The sequence below is a fragment of the Mustela nigripes genome, chromosome 14 (genome assembly GCF_022355385.1).
Source record: "Mustela nigripes isolate SB6536 chromosome 14, MUSNIG.SB6536, whole genome shotgun sequence".
Lineage (NCBI taxonomy): Eukaryota > Metazoa > Chordata > Mammalia > Carnivora > Mustelidae > Mustela > Mustela nigripes.
The window spans coordinates 56,059,275-56,080,422 of NC_081570.1; the positions used below are offsets into that span (position 1 = coordinate 56,059,275).

A 21,148-nucleotide genomic window follows, 5' to 3' on the forward strand; every position below is an offset into this window, starting at 1 on the left:
AGAGTTTTTAGTTATGGTCTGCCTGTCTCACAGAGAAAGTATGATTATCTAAAATTTGTGCTGCCTTTTTTTTTTTTTTAAGGAATTGCTTGCTAAACTCTGTGCTTTCTGTAAAATATTGCAAAATTGTGTGCATCTGCAAGTTAAAACGATGTAATACAGCAGGCTAAAACTGAACAGAATTTGATTGCAGACCCGACTGTTTTTCTGGTTTTGTCAATAGAAATATAATATGCTAGAATGTGCTTAGGATTTTTTGAACAGTCCATGAAAGGTGACAGGGATATTAATTTCCACTTCAGCCCTGGCAACTTCGCTCAAGTCCTTGGCATTCAGAATCAGAAGATAAGCAGGTTTTTGTCCTGCCCCAGGGCTCACCACCACACTCAGAACTACACCTGTTAATCAAAAGTAAGGGAATGTTAAAAAAAAAAAAAAAAGCCCAGGACCATAGGCTAAATGTCACTAAAATAATATAGGAGGTATTGGCATTGACAAATAAAGAAAACCATATCATTTGATATCTTGCCCTGACTCATCCATCATCTGTCTATACCACCACCTTGAATGGATCTTTCAAACTCTTTATGTTCCCTAGCCTGTAAGCTCCAGAAAGGGAGTGACCATATCTGTCTTGTCCACTGTTGATTTCCAATAGCTACTCCAATTACTAGGACATAGTAGGTGTTCATTAAATTCCTATTGATGAAAAGATCTGTGCTCTTGTCTGTAACATAAGATTTAACATAACCTATTACAAAAAAAAAGTGTTGTGACAATCAAGTGAAAAAATATATTAAAAGGCTTTGAAAACAGTAAGGTATATTATTTCTGTACTTTCTAAGACCTAGCTAGAAGCTTACTTCCATCCAACAAAACGTGAACAAACCTTTTGCAGTTTTGTCCAGATGGACTGTATATGTAAAATCATTTAGCAGGAAATGGCTCCATAGTTCTTTTACTCATTTCTCTGTGGCTTTCCAAATTTTAATTCCAGAGAGTGTCATCTACCTTCCTGTCCCAGCTAATCTATAGTTAACAAAGACTGATGCTTTGTCATTGAATGACTGTGTTATAGGCTATGGCTCCAGCTTACTAAAAGAAGAAACCCAAAGCAGAGGCACAAAGCCCCATTCTTATTCTCTTTGATCTGTTAGAATTCTCAATTTCTCTCCTTCGAACTCTATCCTTTTTCAGAAATTTATCTAGGTCAGGAAAGGCAACACCCTTGAATTCATGCTGTTCTTTCTTCATCCTTCCCGCCTTCATCTAGAACAGACATTGATGTTCCATTATGACACCAGATGGTGCTTTAACATTTTCCCATGAGTAATCAATGAGCTTGGCCACAAGATGAAACTTATTTTCTAATAAGCTTAAATACTTTCATGCTGCATTGAATTTAGTAGTATTAAGGATCATATCTGCACATAAGGGAGTAATCACTGTGACTCCTAATGTACTAGCATATAGAACTCCCAATAAAAAGAAAGTGTTCAGACACATCCATTGCTTTCATTACCATCATCTTCCTCCAAGGCATCTGGGTGAGAAACAAAGATAGGTTCTGATGGATATGAATCAGGTTCTTGCCATACCCACGTTTCTTTAGTTTTAACGTTCAGCTTACAGAGCTGCTTGTGAGAAACAAACATCAGTTAATCAGTCGATGGGCTTTACTTGACTAGTATATGACTCAAACTACTTTTCTAGTATTAGGTAAGATGGATTAATTACCCTGTCTGGAACAAAGTGATTCAAACCAAGTCCATATGCGTATGTGTAAGGTTTCCCTCCATACTTCTGATAATTGATTTGAGGAAACTCAAATGCTACAAAATAGAGGACATGCTTAGGAAAACTCTGAAAAAATTTATGAAACAGACAATTTGTTCCCTCTAAATCAGTCTCACCTTGGCGAGGCCCTGAAAAGAGAACCTCAGGTTCCAGCCAGATGGTCTCATCACTGCACAGAATTGCAGTGGCAGTTGTGTTGGGGAGTGTGACTAAGTTCTTCCCTGTGTCAGCCTAAGGAAAAAGGATAACAGACACCTCAGTGAGAAGGAAAGAAAAATCAAGCAGCCATAAATGCGGTCTTCCTGAGTTTTGTCTCTTGCATTCTTTGTTTCTTAAGTCAATGTGTAGGGAGGAGCAGTGCAAAAAGCAACACAATTGGGAAAACTGTCTGTACCTGTGTTGGTCACTGCCTGTGTATCACTGGGAAAGTCATGTAACCTCTAGGCCCTCTAGGCCTTCACATCTCTACAATGAGATTGTCCTTAAAGAAAATGTAAGGCTCTGAGGAAGGGCTTCTGAGAATTTTTTTTTTTTTTAAGACCAGCAAAGGACTTCAAACTCTTTGAATTCATTTATAGTGTTTATCTCACTTACAGTTAGGATATATTTTGATTTTGCTTGGAAAAAAAAAAAAACCCATACATTTCTGTTGTCAGAAAGAAAAAAAAAATGCATATAAGAAAACTATTGGAGCAGATGTTGTCTAGGATCTCTTGTCACTCCCTCACCCTGCCTGGTGGTTTTCAGATTCTTCTGTGAAAGGAATGCATAACCTGAACTCTTTCTAAGAACACATTTATTTTTTAATACCTGTATCAAATACTTGAATACACGTTTTGTGCTCGACTCTATTCTAGATGTTTGGGAGGATTCAGAGAACCAGGTTCCTGAAGCTTGCATTCTAGTTTGGGGACATAAAGAATCAATATAATTAATAAAGTAGATAATATATCATGAGTATGGGGAGAAAAAATACAGTGGACTTAGGAGAATCAAAAGTGTGAGGTGTAGGTGTTATAATTTTAGTAGGTGGTCAGGGTGGGTCTCCTTGAAAAGATGACATTTGGGACAAAACCTTTTGTAGGAAGTGAAGTGAAGAAACCAACAGCATAGATATCTAGGGAAGAACATTTACACAAAGAAAACAGTGTAAAGGCCTGAGGTAGGAGGATGCCAAATGTGCTTGAAGAACATTAAAGAAACTGGTGTGGCTGCAACTGTCTGAGCATGGGGAAGAGAAACAGGAGAGGAGTGTAGAGGAGAGATTGTGTACAGCTTTTTAGGTCATTGGGAGGACTTGGTCTTTTACTCTGAGTGAGAGATGGGAAGCCATAAAGTGATTTGGGGCAGAGGATTGACATGCTATAATATTTAAAAGAATTGCTTTGGCTGTTCTCTTGAGACTACCCTTGGGAGTAGGGGGAATGCAAGAGCAGAAATGGGGACACCAGTTTGTCCAGTTGTCTAGTCAAAAGAAGAGAGTAGTTCAGACTAGGCTAGTAGCACTGGAGTCAGTGAGAAGTGGAAGGCAGAGCCATGAGGTTTTCCTGATAGATAGGCTATGGGGTAGGGAAGAGGCATGAACTTAAGACAGAAGTCAGGGATGACTCCAAGGTGTTTGGCCTGAAAATTCATTGTTGAAGCTGTCTCAACAAAGATGGGGACTGCTGCAGGTGGGGTAAATTTTTTTTGGTAGAGGAAGAGAAGAAATTTAGATTTCATCTTATTAAGCTTGAGAGGTCTATTAGACATTCAAAGGGAGACATGGAATTCACAGTAGCATATATAAATCTTGAATTGAAAGGTAAGTTGAAAATGTAAATGTAGGCTGCTTTAAAGCACGAGTCTTTACAAAGGGAGGAAATGTACAAACAGAAGATAGAATGAAAGGCTGAGTTCTGATGCCCTCCAACAGTAAGGGGTCTATAAAAAAGAGAATGAAGATAGCTTCTGGGAGCAAGAAGAGTCAAGAGAATGATTTTGTAAGAGAGCAAAATAATAGCATGATATGAGTGACCCAATGAGATAGAAGGGAAAGTAATGATAAAGGAGAGGGAAGAGAATCACTTGAGTGATGTCCTTGAGTGGGTAAGGAAGGGAAAATGGGAAGGACTAGTTCTGGGTGGGATGATAGATAATTCAATACAAGTACAGATGCTGGTGGGCGGGTAGATGTGGTGGCAGGAGTCTAACGTTCTTTTTTGATTTCTTTCATTTGTTTCAATAAAATAGGAAGCAGAGCCATCAGCTGAGTATGAGTGTGGAGGTGGGAGGTGTTAGAAGATTGAAGAGGGGAGGGTGTGAAATACTTAACTAGCAAAGTGGGAGAGTAAATGAAGTTGAGAAATGTAGCAATGAGGTTTGTGGTCATATATTTAAAAATGAACCAATTAACATGATTGTGTGTTTTCAGCACTTAATTTCATCCTTAGAGAGACAAGTGTAGAGTGGGTGGAGAGTTGGATTTAACTAGGGGGAATTGTGGTTTTGACAAATGAGTTCAATAAAGTAAGAAGGAGGCAAGAGAAGTAAGAATCTATATAAGATTAAAATTGTTGACAATGGAATTTTAGTTAAGTAATGAGGAAAAGTAAGTTCTCAGGGGAGTGAGGTATGTTGAGAAGGTAGTAAGTTGAGGGGATTGGAGGTTTCTGGTGGGAATCATAGTAGGGCAAGTGATCTTGAAAGATAGAAGGTGGTAGTCAGAGCATATCATGCATGAAACTAAGAGTATGGAAGAAGCACAGTCATAGGTAATGGCAAGGTCAAGTGTATGACTATGGGGAGTGAGTAGCTGACATAGAATGGAGGACAAGATCAGTGGAAGAGGTCAAGGAACTGAGAGGCCAGGTTGTTGGAAGAATCACCCTGGAAATGACCAAGAGTCAGTAGATCCAGGGAGTGTGACATTGGGCCGAGAAGGGAAGTGAGGCAGTGGTGGTTCATAGACAACAAAAGTAATGAGGGGTGAATATATGAATATATCCCTTTGCTGAATTTAGATTAGCTGAAATGAGATTAAAATTGGAATATGTTAAGAGTGGATGGAAGGAACAGGGAATCTGGAAACAGAGAAGTAGAACAGAATACCTACAGTAACCCCAGGTCAAGAGGTTTAAGGGCTGTAGGAAGAGACTGGAGAGATCAGTGTCTTTAGGAGAGAGCCAGGTTTTTGCTTTTTGTTTTTGTTTTTTGAAGATTTTATTTATTTCTTTGAGAGAGCACAAGCAGGGGGATAAGGAGAAGCAGGCTCCCCGCTGAACTTGGGAGACAGATGTGGAGCTCCATCCCAGGACCCTGAGACCATGACCCAAGACGAAAGTAGACACTTAATTTACTGAGCCATGCAGGTGGTCCCAGGTTTTGTTTTTTTTTTTTTAATTAAAATATAATGTATTATTTGTTTCAGGGGTACAGGTCTGTGATTCATCGCTCTACCCACGTTTGGTTTTAAAGTAAAGAATGTGAAAGGAGCATTCTGAAAAGAGGATAGAGGGGATTTTTCTGAGGGTGTATCATTGATTAAGAGGACATAGAAGGTTCTTAAGATAGGGAAGGGATAGGAGGTAAGGAGCAAATACAGAAATGATGAGAATTTTATGAGATTTTGTGAAATAGAACCTCAAGGCACTTTTGGTGTTTTGGGGAAGAAGAGATCAAATGCTTATGTCAGACATATTATCTGTATACTTGTAAGTTTAAATTGATTCTCTTCATTCTATCTTATTTTTTCTATTACTAAATTAAAATTTTTATGTAAGAAATCTGTAACATTATTCTTGCTTTCCCCAACAAACTAGCTCCTTATTTTTGCTACCCACCCACTTTTTTTTTTTTTTAACAGATGCATTTTTCCTTTAACCCAAAATCTCATTTCTGAGGATCTAATCTATTCATATATCTGTGCATGTATGAAATGACATACATACAAAGTTATTCCTTATCACATTATTGGAAATAGCCAAAGACTGGAAACAATTCTGTTGTGCAGCAATGAGAGACCTGGGTATGTTCACAGAAAGAATACCGTGTAGTTGAAAACAGCAAGATCTTTAGCATATATATTGTTAAATGAAGAAAGCAGGGAAGAAAACAGTGGATATAGAAAATAACTTTTTGTGTATGAGAATGGGAAATAATAATTTTATATACATATATTCTTATATTTGCATAAACAAACCAAAGAAAAGGAAAAACAAGAAAAGTTACACATAGGGAGTGAGCGGGGATAGTACAGACTGGATGCAGGTGGAGGGTGGAGTGAGATTTCCCAGTGGGTACCTCTGCATATCATTTTGATTTTTGACTATTTAAATGTACCACCTACTCAAAAAATGTAAAGACATATTTTAAAGGTACTACCATTATCTAATTAGTAAACTGGAAACTTCACTCACCTTATACTCTTTCCTCTCCTTAGCCCTTCCCTCAATATCTTTCTTACCTCTCCTCCCAATTTATGACCGATTTTCCCCTTCCCTGCCACATTTTTCGAAGTGTGGACTTAGAGTTACTCCTCCCACATCCTACCAGTTGCTGACCTTTGAGTCCCAATTTCTCCCTTTCTCAACCTCATCTGTTGGAGATCACCAAATCTGGTATTTGACTTTTGGTCTTCATCCTTTTTAACTTGTCTATAGCAAGGGGCACTGATGAAACCCTCTTGCCCTATCCAATGTGGGATTTTCCTCTCTTAGCTCCAGGTAGGGCTATTTGGTGACTTTCTTTCTCTCTCTCTCCCTTGCTCCTCTTTTTTGTACTTTCTGTACATGAGACCTCCCAAACTTCCATGTCTGGCCAACCTTTCTTCTCTCGGTCTTTTCTATACTATCAAATTCTTTATTTTTAAAATAAGCAAATGTGTATGTTTCTTTTCTGAAATTTATTCTAAAGTATGACTTCTCCTTGCTAGCAGTCTCATCTATCTAATCTCATATATTTGATCATCATTTCAACATCAGTAACTATCAACCCTGATTGACCTCACAAGGTTCTTCATTGATGTGTGGAAGCCTATGATGTTTTGATACTGATTTTGTTGTTGTTGCTGATGATGATAGGGGATATTTATTTGATATTTACTTTGTGAGAAGGGCTATATTTTTTTTCAAGGGCTTTATTTAATAATTAACATATACCAATTCATGTATCAGCCACAAAAACTCTGTAAGATGGGTCTAGATTAGGAAAAGGAAATTTAAAAAGGTTCAGTGTTTCTCCTTATAGATAGAGAGAAGAAAATTTAAGGTTAAATCACTCAGTAAGTGGAAGAGCTAAAACTCAAGCCTGGCTCTGTATGACTTGAAGTGAAGCTCCTTTTCCTTTCCCTTCCTGAGAGTTCTATACTTCATGTTTTTCTCCATACCTGCTCTGCCTGTTACACTCCCTATTTCCAAAAGTATCACTATTCTAGACATGTAGGCTTATGGGATCTCTATGATGTTTTGCATGTCTAAGATTTAATTCATTCTGCAATCCAATCAAATGCAAGACCCTTTTAATTCCACCTAGAGTAACTCTTATTTTCATCCATGTTTGCCTTTTCCTAGGATCACTACATTATTCTCTTGCCTGCCTGAGTGAATTTATTGTCTTCTACCCCAGGGTCCTATCTCTGTCCTTTCTACACTTCCAGTATCACTTAGGCACAACACAGACTTATTTTAGAAAATCAAGTTTTTAAAGGTGCAAATGACCCTTGTTATTATTTAGTCCAATTTAGCTAGGTTTCAGAGCAGGCAACTGAACTTAGAGTGGTTGAGTGACTTGCCTGGGGGAAGCCAGGCATTTAGTTGAAGAGACAACCATGAAAGTCAGCACACCTGGTACTCATTCCAACAGCTCTGAATGTGGTTTTCTTGTGTTCAGAGACTTTCACTGCCAAAAAAAGTACAACCTCTTAGCCTGGCCTTAAAGCTTTTGAAGACCACAAGTTTGCTTTTTAAAATTTTTAAAAATCCTGCCTCATTTAGTCCACTATGTATGCTTATGTTCTAATTGGATTGCAGTCAGTTCCCTCTGCTCTTCTGCCCCACCCCACTTCTGTCTTTTCTCAAACTATGCCTCCTGTCTTAAATTGATGTGAGTTGATGTGCTTCAGTATCTTCTGCCAGAATATTGCAAATGACTGTGTTTCATGAATTTCTCCAAACAAGCATGACCGTTCATTGTCTGAATAGCCAAAGCACTTTATGCCTCCTTCCCACGACTTGTCTCATGCCAACATGTGTTACCATTACCAAATCACCTTCCTCCTCCCCAATACACGAGGTAATGAGTTCCTGGGGAACAAGAGCATATCCTAGTGATATACCACTGGAATAAGTCATGCAATGTTGTGTTAACAGTGGTTAATTGTGAAAGAAGGGTCTAGGATGACATTAGACATTTTTTTTTTTGTCACCGAGGTTCTCTATTTCATTATTGGATGGTCTTTCTTCAGGCAGTGATGACTACATATTTATGAAAATCTTTCCTTGTTCCTATTCTTGGATGTGAAGAGAGTGAGGTAAGGCATATTTAAATTAAGTGATCTTAATTTAAAGATGATTGTGATTTTCTCATCACTAGTAAAATAAAATTTTACTAAAATCATTAGACTCATTCATTTGGTATTTTGTAGACACTCAGCTATGTACTAGAGATCTGCTTCCCAAGGGCAAAGTTAGAGTACTTAAAGTACTTAAAGCCTCATACAATATCATTCCAACCTTCTTTCCAGTCCCTCTGCCCAATGCCCATCTCTCCTTTGCTCCTAATGTACCAGCTCTACCAACCACTTTGTATTTCTACATTGTTTGGTTTTTTAACACCTCTCTGCTTTTGAAGAAGCTCATTTAACTAACTACCTAATGCCCCACCTCAACTTCCTCTTCCTTTCTTATCCTTATAGAGTTAACAAACTTGCTTAAGAGCTGTAGTGTCTAGTTCTAAATTGGGTTTATTTTCCACTGTATTTGATCTAGCTTTGAGTACAATGTTCTACATTCCATGTAGCTGCCTTACCCATTTTTGTGTATATATCTCATATGTACACAAATGACAGTGTATGCTCATGTATCCATTGTGAAAATTCTGTTTGTCTTGGTTTTGACTGGCATTCTGTCACACAAAAACTTCTTGATGTTAGTCTAATATTATAAAAAGACAGCCACTGAATACAGGGAAGAAAAAGTAGAAATAAAAAGATGACCGCCAAAGGCTATTAATGATGTTTGTCCTCTACTGATATTTTTCGAAGGTTTGCAGAAAATCAAAATAATGGGCTGATTTCCCTAAAGGAGTGCTTTTTAATCCTTCATTTCTTTAGAATTTCAAATCACTTAAATTAAATTATTTATATTATTAACAGAGGATCCTAAGAAACAGTGGTCTGCACTATTCACTGAGAAAATATATTTTGAAAGGATTTTACAAATGAAAGAACAGCAGATTTAGCATCAAAACCTGGTTTTTTTATTTTGGCTCTGCTGCACTTGGCTTTTCCTAAGTCATGTCACTCTTCTGAGCTCCTGTTTCCTCATTTGTTAAATGAGGGGAGTTGAATTAGTGTATTTTTAAATTTCCTTCCAGCTCTGAAGTTTCAAGACTTTATGTATAAACATAAGGCAGGAGAGCAAATCTGATATATCTGAAATCTGTGTAGAGGGCATTTACCTTGTCAATATTCAGAGGAAGCACGTATCTCCTCACTTCAGGCTGGGGAGCCTTTCTGGCATTTTTTTTCACCTCTTCCCAGTTCTCACGTAAATTGGCTAAATATAAGTAATTATAAACAAATTCAAATCTGCAAAAGTAAGAAGTTAGACATGAGCACAGACAATGGCAAATAATTCCAGAGAGATGATCCATGCCTTTTAAAGAACAAGTGTCTGCCTGTTCCTTTTTTTTTTTTTTTTAAGATTTATTTATTTATTTTAGAGAGAGAGTGAGAGAGAGAGTGGGTGAATGAGCATGGGGTAAGGGGTATGGAAAGGGGGGAAGGGCAGAGAGAGAGTCTCTTAAGTGGACTCTGAGCTGAGCCTAGTGTAGAGCTGAGGTGGGGCTTAATCCCATGACCCTGAGATGAGGACCTGAGCTGAAACCAAGAGTCGGACACTTAAGTGGCTGTGCCACCCAGGCGCCCCAACCTGCCTGTTCTTTATTCTCCTACCCAGGAACTGCTAATGACTCAAGTGTATTAGAGCCATTTTCTCCTGTCCATGCTGCATGAAAACCAAACCAAACAAAACAAAGAAATCTGCCTCACCGATATGTTTAAATAACAGCAGCTTTTGATACTTTCTGCTCTGTTTCTCCATCATCATTCTGTGTCTTTAGGGGCTACTGTCTTTTTAGTGACTTGGTATTATTCTCAAGAAAGCATGCCTCTTTCTCACAAACCTAGAGTGGGTGGAGTTCAAGGTCCCACCAAGGGAACATGTCAAGTTGCAGTGAGGTTAAGTTTAAATTCACGTATCAGGTCATAGCATCTCTGATTTTCAGCTCAGGTTCATAGACCTGATCAGTTTTCAATCAGGAGCCATGGTTTTGATGTTCAGTTTGCATGTGCTTCTGATTAACTAGCCTCCCTACTGCTTTTTCATTTATATTCTATGACTTAGCATACTTCTTGTGGGTTTTTTTTTTTTGTGACTTATTTATTTATTTATTAATTTTTTATTTTTTATAAAATATAAAATAATATATTTTTATCCCCAGGGGTACAGGTCTGTGAATCGCCAGGTTTACACACTTCACAGCACTCACCAAAGCACATACCCTCCCCAATGTCCATAACCCCACCCCCCTTCTCCCAACCCCCCTCCCCCCTGCAATCTTGTGGTTTTTTTTAAAGCTGTAATTCATATTAAATATTGAGAGCAGCATCTCTGAAAAAGGCCCCTAATTTCTAGGCATGACTGGGGATGTAACATTATCACATGTCCTTTCTTACCCTTTCCAGCAACAGAGATCCACAATCAGAAACCCATTGTCTTCATAAGTATTGATGTGATGGAAGAGATTAAAGGAAGAGGTCCTGTATTTATTATTGAGGTACTTTCTTCTTTTTTTGTCAGCGATATGAAGCCAAACCTGGAAAAGTGAGGAAAATATTTTGATGCATTTAAAAAGGAAAACAGTATACATTATGTAACGCCACCTTCCAAATCCTAAACGTGACAAATAAATGCATGACTTACCCCCATGGTTTCATTGGACTCAAAACAATCCATGTAGTTGGCTCCCCAAAGACTCCATGAGGAAAGGAACTTGAACAGGTTAATTTTGACTGGCGTCTCCACAAAAACAATATAGTTGGGAGTCAAACCAAAACTGTTCAGAAACACAAATAGACTTGTGAATGGGAAGGACTGATTCTCAAACCACAAAAAAATATGTGCACATGAGGTATGAATCAACAGTGCCTACATGAAATTAATTACATTTAAATTTAGGTTTCTGCAAGGAAATGTCGTGATCGGGATTGGTATCAAAGGTAGGCAAAGCAGATCTTTAAACTTGAGTTTTCCTGAAGATTCATAGCAGGCCTTCAAGTTACCTATGGACGTAAGATGGCTTGAATCGGTCACTGCAGGGGAATTGTACAACGACCTCTGACTTGCTTATTGGATCTTCCTTGTCTGAAATAAAGCGGTTTTAAAAGGCTTTGGAAAAGCCTCTTTTTTTCTCTTTTAATACAATGCATTTAGAACAGCTTATGCAAATAAAGAAATACATTTTCAGATCTTGATTTTTTGTTTTTAGAGCTTATTTTCATTTTTTCAGTCATTGGCATTTCTTAGGGAAATTTCATGTGAAGCTGCAGTCGCCCAGGAAAATCCAAACAGCAGCAGATTTGGAAAAGTGTACTCAAACAGTGTTGTGGCAGGCAGAGGACAGTGGAGTCGCATCTTAACAACTGGTAGGTGCCAAGTCAGCACATAGTAGTATGCTCAAAATGCCTTTTGTAATCTCTTAAGTTACCTATAAAGTGTCATGTATGTGGGTTTGTGTCATTAGTTCTGTACGGTAATTCTTATGCACAGAAAAGTTTGTTTCTTACTATGTCAGTGGTGTTCAAACCTTAGTGTACATCAGAATCACAGAAAGAGGTTTTTAAAATAGTAACTGTGGGCCCACACCCAGAATTTCTCCTTTAGTCAACCATGGGTGGGACTCTGGATTTCTAGCAGCTTTCCAAGTGATTCTGCTGGTCCAGGGACCACGCCTTGAGATCCAGGCTATGCAATACCAAACAAAAATCCATATATGTTCAAATAATTCTGTCTCCAAGATGGTTATCAAATTTCTGGCAGTGAATGAATGGAGAATTCTGAAGAGGACTCTCTTTTCTATTTTAGTATTCTTCCTCTATAATATTAGTATGAGTTAACAGGTTTGTTTGCGGCTTTGAGAATTAAACACACACAAAATAGTTAGTACCCTCTCATATATGTGTGTGTGCTACTATGCATACACATGTTTGTTTAGAAATTTAATTTTGCCTGGCACATGAATAAGAGCCCAGTAAGTATTTCCTGAACTTGAATCTAACTCTTACATGATCAGATACTCATATACACTACATTTTTGAAACATTGTAGAATACGATTTGGCCACTTGCTTTCTGTTTTCAAGTCGTCATTTTCTGCTATGATGCTTCTGGGCATTGGTCCCTGGAGGATGGTGCAAAGGCAATTTGAAAGGAATTTAACTGTGCATCTATAGTGCGATCCTGATAGTCTGATCTGGTATCCCATTTCCAGTAATTTTCTCACAAAATAGATACTTGTTTTAAGAAGGGTCAAATTGGTAAACTGACCTGCTTGTAGTGGAGGGATCTTTACAATATTGTAGGCAATTGAAAAATTTTTCCCAAAGCAATTACCAATGTTGTAAACAGTTCCGTCACTTTCAATATGGGGGTGAGCAGTGGCTCCATTGACAGACACATAGTTGCAAAGATCAACCTAGGGAAGCAGAGCAGATGTCATCCATGTAAAGAGAAAGGCTGTATTACCCCTTGGTCCCTAGGTCTGACCTTACGGCTGCCACTTGTATCCTCACCCAAAGCACATTTTCTCTTTTTTTCCATCTCCCTGGGTTAGTAGTCTGCCTGAATTCTTGTTGATAGTGCAGAGCTCTCTTCTGACCCTCATACTGATTCCCCCACACCTCTGAAATCTTGGAGATCTTCCTGACTGTGTTCTTCCGTGTATCCCATACACTGCTCTGGTTAGTTACTTTCCTTCTGCTCATGCAACTTATCCTCAAACTGATAATGTGAATCCTGGGATTTCTTTATATCCCCCTTATTGTTTTAGATGTGTGAGATTGCTGAGATATACAATAATTTTTATTTTATGAAAATGGCAATTTTGTACACTATAACCTAAATACCAAATCCAGTGGCTTGCACAGAGTATAAATTTGGAAGTGAAAGAAATCCCAGGATTCTATTTAGTATAGAGTCAACCTAAATAGACTTCAGGAGAACCATGAATCTCCTGGAATTAAATGCAAATGTTTCTGGAGAAAAGATTTAGCACTTTAATTCAATTTGGAGTCTCATAGGAAATTCATAATCACAAATCTAGCATAAATCTCTGTTTACAGAAAGAGAAATTGAAGTCCAAGAGAGGTCAGGTGACTTTTTCAAGGATACAAAGCCACATGCTGGCAAAATCAGCACTAGAATTTCTACCTGTGACTTACTCAAAATAGATTTATTGAATGGATAATTGATGAGGTATATATTTAACCAAAATTCTTTCTGTTTAATTAGGAGAATATGTTTTAAAGGGAGTTTTAAGCATTTTTATTTAAATAATAGAAAAGACATTCATTCATTCAATCATTCCTTATGTACTCATTAAACTTCTATGATTACTGTGCTAGGGTCAAGAACGTCAGTCTAGACTTGTGCTGTCTAATATGGTAGCCACATGTAATTTAATGTGGATTGGTTATGATTAGGTAAAATTTTAAATTCAGTTCCTCAGTCACATTAGCCATATTTCAAATACTCAGTAGCAATGGGACAATGCATATATAGAACACTGCCATCATTGTACAAAGTTCTATTTGGTAGCACTGTTAGACCAGTAAGCTGGTATATAATACAGTACATTGCTGGTAAATGCAAAACGGTATCTGCAGGGTCATCTAACCCAGACTGGGAGATTAGGCCAGGCTTCCCAATGGCAATGACTCCAACTAATGTTTGGAAAGACAAGTAGGAGCCAAGTGGAGAAGGAAGACAGATATTACAGGGACTGGGAATCCTAATGTACAAGCACTGAATTGTGAAATAGCAGGTGCTATTTGGGGATTACTAGTCATTAAACATGGCTGCTATGAAAGGTATGCATGGAGGAGGAGAAATAAGAACCAGCCAGCCACAAAGCCCTGTTTGGACTTTATCTTGGGAACTGTGGGTGCCTCAGATAGAGAAACACATTTTTACTTGCATTTGAGAAAAATTGCTTCTACTGAATTAGGGAAGTTGTATTTAAGAGAATCAGGCTGGAGGCAAAGGTACTTATTAGGAGGCTTTTTTAGTAATAGTTAATAAAGAATCTCAAATTCTAAAACTGTATTTTTATATGAAGTCAAGGCACAGTGAGGCTCACAATGAAACTTGACCTCCTAGTAAAGGCTATTTTGGAGCCTTACATGAACTTTACATTTGCAATTATATTACCATAGCAATTTGAGTACAGATCCACTCATCAGAGTGAAATGAATGGTTTAGAATTCATTTTCAGTTCTTCTCCAAATGATCTAACACATAGTCTTATATGATTGCAAACATACATTAAAAATAAGAGAGAGCTATGAAGAGGATATGTTAAGTCTTAGTAAATAGTCTGCTGAGAATTACACATTAGCTAGTGACATTGAGGCCTAGGGCTGGGGCTGTTTTTTCCATTCTGTTTCTACTATACTGAATTTCTAGTTCTGATCTTAAATTCTACCTAGCTTGTCTCCCAGCTGTCCCTTACCTCTTTTGTCCTCCCATAGCATGGCTTCCAGATTAAATATCCTAAGGCACGGCTCTGCTTATACTGTTTCACCAAGCAAAAACTTGCAGTAGCTTCCCGTTAGCTAAACAATTTATTCCAAATTCTTGTCTTACCTGGGTTGTCTCTCCTATTGATATATTCTTTGCATCTGGTATAAGTTCTGATATATGGAAGGGACTCAATATTTGTGTCACAAATGAATGAATGAATGAATGAATATGTTAGGCATTTTATAAGGTTTTCCTCCAACCTGTATAATAAATATTTAAAATTTCATAGACAAAGAAACAAAGTTTGCCCTGTGTCACATAGTTAGTAGTTGATGACAAAGCAAGGAGGTGAAACTTCATCTATCTGGGTCTCATGTGCTTTCCCCCAAAGTGCAGTTAATTCTAAACTGCAAATTCTAACTTCTTGAGCAGTGTTGCCAGAGCACTGTGTCCTACCTGCTTAATTGTCTCCAAAGTCTCAGGATTAATCTTTGTAATGAAGTTGGTCTCTGTGCAGGCATAGTAATCTTCCCCTACTGGGTAGATGTTAACAAGGGCATTGTCAGTGACCTCCACTCCTCGAAAGTAAGAAAAAAACCTGCAGAAGCAAATGGATTTTTCAGTCCAGTAACTTTCAAGCTGTGAGAGAAAAGGGCTAATGTAAAATGTCTTTAATAACATGCAGTCAAGTTTCAGTAACCTGGAAAATATATTCTTGCAGGGATCTGGGAAAGCACAGGTGCCAAACTCCGTTATGACAATCCTTTTCTCAGTCATTGCCCGGACATAAGCATCAGTGCGGATGAACCTGAAGGACACAGAGACATGGGAAAGGGTCATAGGCAGGGACAATCAGTGTGGTCCATATGGAACTGAGAATGGTCATTCCATATGTCCTTAACAAGTTGGAACCATAAATCCACAACATGAAGAATGAAGAGCATTGTTCAGTAACTTTCTCAGGGTGACTGAGAGAGAAAGAGATAACGTGCTATGAGTTTAAATTTAAATCTTATAAACCTCACAATGACTTAAGGAAATTGAGGCTCATGGCTTAGACTTGTCATGTCCAAGCAGAGCAGTTAAGCGATTGGTATATGTCATAGAACTAGGTTAGAACTCAAGTTGGCCAGGGCTGGGAAACATGCATTTCTCCATATCACACTATGCAACCTCTGTGGGTGGTTCACATAGGACCTCTGACTTCCTGTAGCCTATAACCCACCAACCTAAAACTGAATGGAGAAATACAGAATATGGTGTGCTGAATTATAGTCCTTTCAATCTCCCTTTTGTCACTGTTGGTTTTTTTTCCTGCAGTTTAAAAATTTATTTCTCTGGTTTTAAAAAAGTAGATGTTCTTGAATCCAGTATCTTGTATAGACAGAACTCTGTAACCATATCCCATATGTTACCTAGGATTTCTCATGTGGAAAGCCAATTAAAATCTGATTTTGCATTTCTTCCAATGCATATAATAGTTTAAGATTTCTAGATGAAGAAACAAACTCATGGAGAAGAAACAATACCAAGGTCTTTAGGGGGCATATGAAAGCTTTGTCTGACTTCTTAGCTAAATTTTTGCTTGACCTGATCTATTTCTCTTCTGTTACAGTCTGAATTATCCTGACTACCTCAAACCTTCATTTGCTTTTCCTTATGGTGTCTCTTCAGAATTCCTGATAACCTGTGGTGATTATCAAAGCTTCTTACAGGTCCGAATATTACAGGAAAAGCAAAGTATTTATTGTGGTGTTAATGGGTACTTGGAGTGATGGCTTAGGCCTTGGAGCCTTTTAGCACCAATCTTCTGTTCTTAGTAAACTTCTCTTGTATCATAATGACAAAATTTGGTCCTTCCCTCTTTGCGCCACTCCTCCCTCCTACCCAGGGCCTTTCTGATTATTAAAAAAAAAAAGAAAGAGTCTAGAGAACCAATGGTCTAATAATTATAACAATAGCAACTTATAATTACTGAATATTTCCTATTTACCAGTACTTCATTTAATCATTATAATGAACCCTGAGTTAGAATTTTAGAGATGACAAAACCAAGAATTAGAGATTAATATCTTGCCAAAGTTTGCCCAGTTAGGCAAGTGGTGTCTGGTAGATATAAAATTTGAAGCTGAGCATATTGAACCCGAAAGCCCTAGTTCTTAGGTTCTTTTTTTAATATCTCACAGTTCCCAGGTATCTATGCAAATGTCCTGGGCCAGGATTCTGAGAGGAAACAAACCTTTAAGTAGACTCTTGAATTCAAGAGGTCGAGGAGCACATAGGAGGAGGTGCTGAGCTAGGCCCTACCCCTAGGAGGAGTAGGGCCTGGCATTCTTTACCTTCTATGATATGTGACGTGTCCTTCTTTAAAGTCAAACTTGTGCAGGAGGGCTTGTCCATCGAACAGGTGGTAAAATGGTTCAGATCCAACTTCAAAGAGTCCTGGCCCACATCGAAGGAGACTGCCAGTGAGCCAGAGGGGGATCCTGCCTGTGATGAAGGTGAGACATAGAGTATTGCTTCTTAGCCCAGCCCTTTGCTGGGCTCATCCCTGGTATGGGGGAGTGTGTGATTATATTAGCAGCTCAATTGGGCAGCCTCTTTGTAAAGCTGGCAATGATTTTCATTCCCAGCTCTCACACTGGGCAGCCCTTCCAAAATGCTTGCTGACTTGACTGTCCTTTCACTAGGAGACCAAGTGGTGGGAAACATTGCAATGCCTGAGTTTGGATAAAGGATTGGAAGGAGACAAGGAAAAGCATCTTGAGGAAAAGGGGATTCTGCACCCACCAGATTTCCCCAGATAGCAACATCTTTTTACCATCTCGCTTTTAAGAAAATCATCAAATTTCATGATGTATTTTGATGGAGTAAGGTGTGGGAAAGGTGGATTAGGAACAGGGATCAAAACACTAAAAAAAGATGTTTCTATAGAAGAAACCATTTAAATGACAACAAGAATACTGGCTTTTTAAAAACTCGAGCTATATTCCTTTGAGGGTATGGGCTACTGTCCAGATGAAGATTAACCTGCTGAAGGAGAAATTGCACAAGGCTGGCTGTCAGAGACTGGATTCTGGTTCAGGATTTGCCATGTGCCATCTCGGGGGCTCAGTGTCCTCGTCTGCAAAATGAGGGGTACACAACAAAGGCCATGAAGCCTTTCATTTTAAGCAGTTAGATATGTGCCCTCATATCCTATGAAAAATGCAATTTTTGCTTAATCCTTACCATTTTTTTAAACAGAAGGATTATTTTCTGCAGTTCCATTTCTGCAGCCTGCTTCCTAAGAATGGATTTTTCTGATAAAACCTTTAAGAAGGCATGACTTAACTAATGACACAACATAAATTTGGTTGCTAGAACCTATATTGTTAGCATCAGAATCTGGCTGAGAAAGAACATTTGGCTCCTCTCTCTTATTTTACAGAAGGAGAAACAGGAGGGAAGAGACTTTCTGTGTCCAAACAGGGATGTTGCATGGGTCATATGATGTTTTTGGATAATGCTAACAGTAGTACTAATAATGACCACTTACGATTGCTTTGTGTTGGATACTAGGTGAATCTTTCAGTTATCTTATTCAGTTCTTCACAACAACCCCATGATGAAAAGTTTGGCTTTTGATAGGTAAGGGAACTGGAACTCAGAAAGTTTAAGTAACTTGCAAGGTTCACAGCCAGTAAAATACTGGAGCTGCAATGAGCAGCTGTCTGACTCCGGAAGCAAATCAACAGGCAGGAAACCTACCATTCTTTACTGTAATATTTCCAGATGCTTGTCACCAGGTCCTCACTTATCCAGACACTGGAATGGATAATGGAACATGCATTTCTAGGATATTTACTATATGCCAGGTGCTGAGTTAGGCTTTGACAGTTTAAAGATGACAAAGATGGAGTCCCAGTCCCAAGGAGTTCCAGTTAGGCAGCATATTTCTAGCTTAGGGAAATAAAAGCTAAATGAGAGGAAATAGGCTTCTGGCATACAAAGCCCACACCTCCACCACTGAGAGATGCCAATGAATAAAAAAAACAGGGAAAAGGGATCTCAACAAAGCAAGAGAAGATGGTTTCAAGACTGGTGAGACCAACCTGTAACATGAGCTGTGAGCGGCGAGGACAGTTCCTCCACAGTTTCGAACAGTTTCTTGTAACCACCAGCAGGATGTTCAACTCTGAAAAGGTGGAATAATCGAGAAGAAGCCCACGTTGATACTCTGAGAAGTCCCCTGAGGCAGAGGTAGAGCTCCAAGAGAAAAGGCATTCTCTGATTCAATGTCAGAGCACCACTGCCAGTCTAGCCTTTGCTGGGAGCACACACTTTGCTGGAGGACAGCAATGTCCTCAGGTTTGCTAGTGGCAGGTTGCGGGGGTGCTGGGTCAGTGCTCTACCTTTGATGTTGGAGGAATGGCCTCCCTTTTAATGTCACAGTGGACCTAATTCTGCCCTCTGCAGTCTTCCCATGTTTTGGATGATAAATCAACTAATCCTGCTGCTCTCAGTGATCGTCCCCCAGAATTACTCTGCCCTGTCGCCACTCTAAGTGCACAGCATCATTGATTCTCTTGCCTCGTCTGTGTCCCTCCAAGAGTTGGGAGATGACCGCTTTTTGGGCAAGTAACTTATTTTTTGTTATAATATAACATATTTTGTTATTGTTATTTTATTATTTGTTATATTTTGTAATATATAATACCTATATTATACCATCATCTGTGCCTATCATCCTATTTCTTCACCCATCTCCAGGAGCTTATGGTACTCTTTAAAAATAGTCTGGCTGGGAGATTCTGGTTTCATATTTTTGTTTATTTCCTGCCTCTTCACTTTGGCTTCATTTTATAACCTCTCAAGTGGGAACCATGCCCAGAGTCCTTAATTATGATAGCTGTCTTTTATTAAGCACTTACTATGTACCACACACCATAAAAAGAATTTTGCATGCTATTAGCTCATTTAAATGTCACAATACCACAATGCTCATTCTATATATGGAAAAACATTGACTATGAAACGTTAAGTCCAAAATCACACATCTGGGAAGTGGCTGCAACCTAGGCCTGCCTCATTATAGTCTTCATGCTCACAACTGCTTTCAAGGCATTCACAAAAATCTCACAGTAATTTAGACCCCAATTCTAGATATTTGCTTCAATATATAAATAGGAACAAATTCTCCCCTCAAGACCCAAGGCCTCCCATAAACAGGCCTTCAGTCCTCTTTAGGACCTCTTGAAATAGCCCATTTACCATCAACCCACCAAGGCATTTAAAAACATCTCCCAGAGATACTCACTGGATGGACATTTTCTCTCAGTGGTGGATTGAGAGTTCTGGCACCAAGTGCAGAATGAGGAAGCGAGTCCTCAACCAGGGGCCTTTATATGCCTTCTAAGTCTCTCTGAAAGGACTTAGGGCTTTCCCACCCCCTCAGCTGAGAGAAGGGGAACAGAAGTGGCTTTCAGCACTCAGATCCTCCTGATGCCGGAGCATTATTTGGGCTTGCCGTTCCCATAACAGTTTTTTGGCTGTTTTCCAGAGACCTCAATCCTTCTCAAAGAGAATGACAAGTGGATTGGAAAGAAAGGAGCTGTGTGGGAGTGGCTAGCATCAGGCCTGAGCTGATCCAGGTCACCCCACTGGAACCTGGCATCACTCTCTGGCAGTCACCCCCCTCTACCACCTCTGTGCCCTCATCTTCACTGTCATGTGTTCATTCACTTCCAATTTTTAACATCGGATGCATATCATCTATGGGCCAGACAGATGGGCACTGTCCATGTCGTCACAGATGTTGTCACTCTGCAAGGAGAACAGGAATTTAACAAACTATTTCATAACATTTTCTAAGCGTTAAGATGGGAACAAGTATGCAGTGTTATGGAAGTGCCCTATAGCACCTCCAACCCCCTCCGGTTGCTTTATTGGCCCCACTTAGGACCCTAGTTACAACAAGGGGAAGGATTTTATGGCCTTTTGGTTTGTTGGGGATGAAGCCCTTTCTATATCCTTGCTTGTCACTAATGCTCGCTTGTTCTGCCCCTCACCTTCCTGCCTGTGGGTATGTGTGCTGCCCTCAGAGAGCAGATAGTGCTATTTCCTTCACATTTCCCTAAGCCTTAGTTGTTTGTTAGTACAGACGTGGTGCCTCCCAAAGGAGTCCCTTGAAACAGACAAGATATCTACTACACCAGCTGACAACTTGAACATTTTTTGAGAAGCTCATTATCCATTTTGATTTTGAGAAGTGGTTATGGCTATTCACCCTAGAGCTCCTCAGTAAAACAACTTGAGCATCCCCAAGATGGGAGACAGGAGCTTAATTTCCCAGCCTGCCTTGCAGTGACGGCA

At 39.0% G+C, this 21,148-nt stretch overlaps 1 protein-coding gene across 2 annotated transcripts; it reads right to left on the reverse strand.

Annotated features, from left to right (window-relative positions):
- Nucleotides 1-246: 246 nt before the first annotated feature.
- On the reverse strand, nt 247-20,104 carry RPE65 (retinoid isomerohydrolase RPE65). 2 transcript variants are annotated; one of them, XM_059376846.1, is made up of 14 exons: nt 20,094-20,104; nt 18,889-18,971; nt 17,134-17,284; nt 15,495-15,602; nt 15,251-15,392; nt 12,602-12,749; nt 11,339-11,420; nt 10,980-11,112; nt 10,733-10,872; nt 9,454-9,583; nt 1,914-2,028; nt 1,738-1,832; nt 1,523-1,634; nt 247-398 (listed from the first exon to the last, which is right to left on the reverse strand). In XM_059376846.1, the coding sequence occupies exons 1-14, from the start codon at nt 20,102-20,104 to the stop codon at nt 247-249; spliced, it is 1,602 nt and encodes a 533-aa protein (XP_059232829.1). The 2 variants fall into 2 exon arrangements, with proteins under 2 accessions (XP_059232829.1, XP_059232830.1); XM_059376847.1 differs by lacking the exon at nt 15,495-15,602.
- Nucleotides 20,105-21,148: the final 1,044 nt, after the last annotated feature.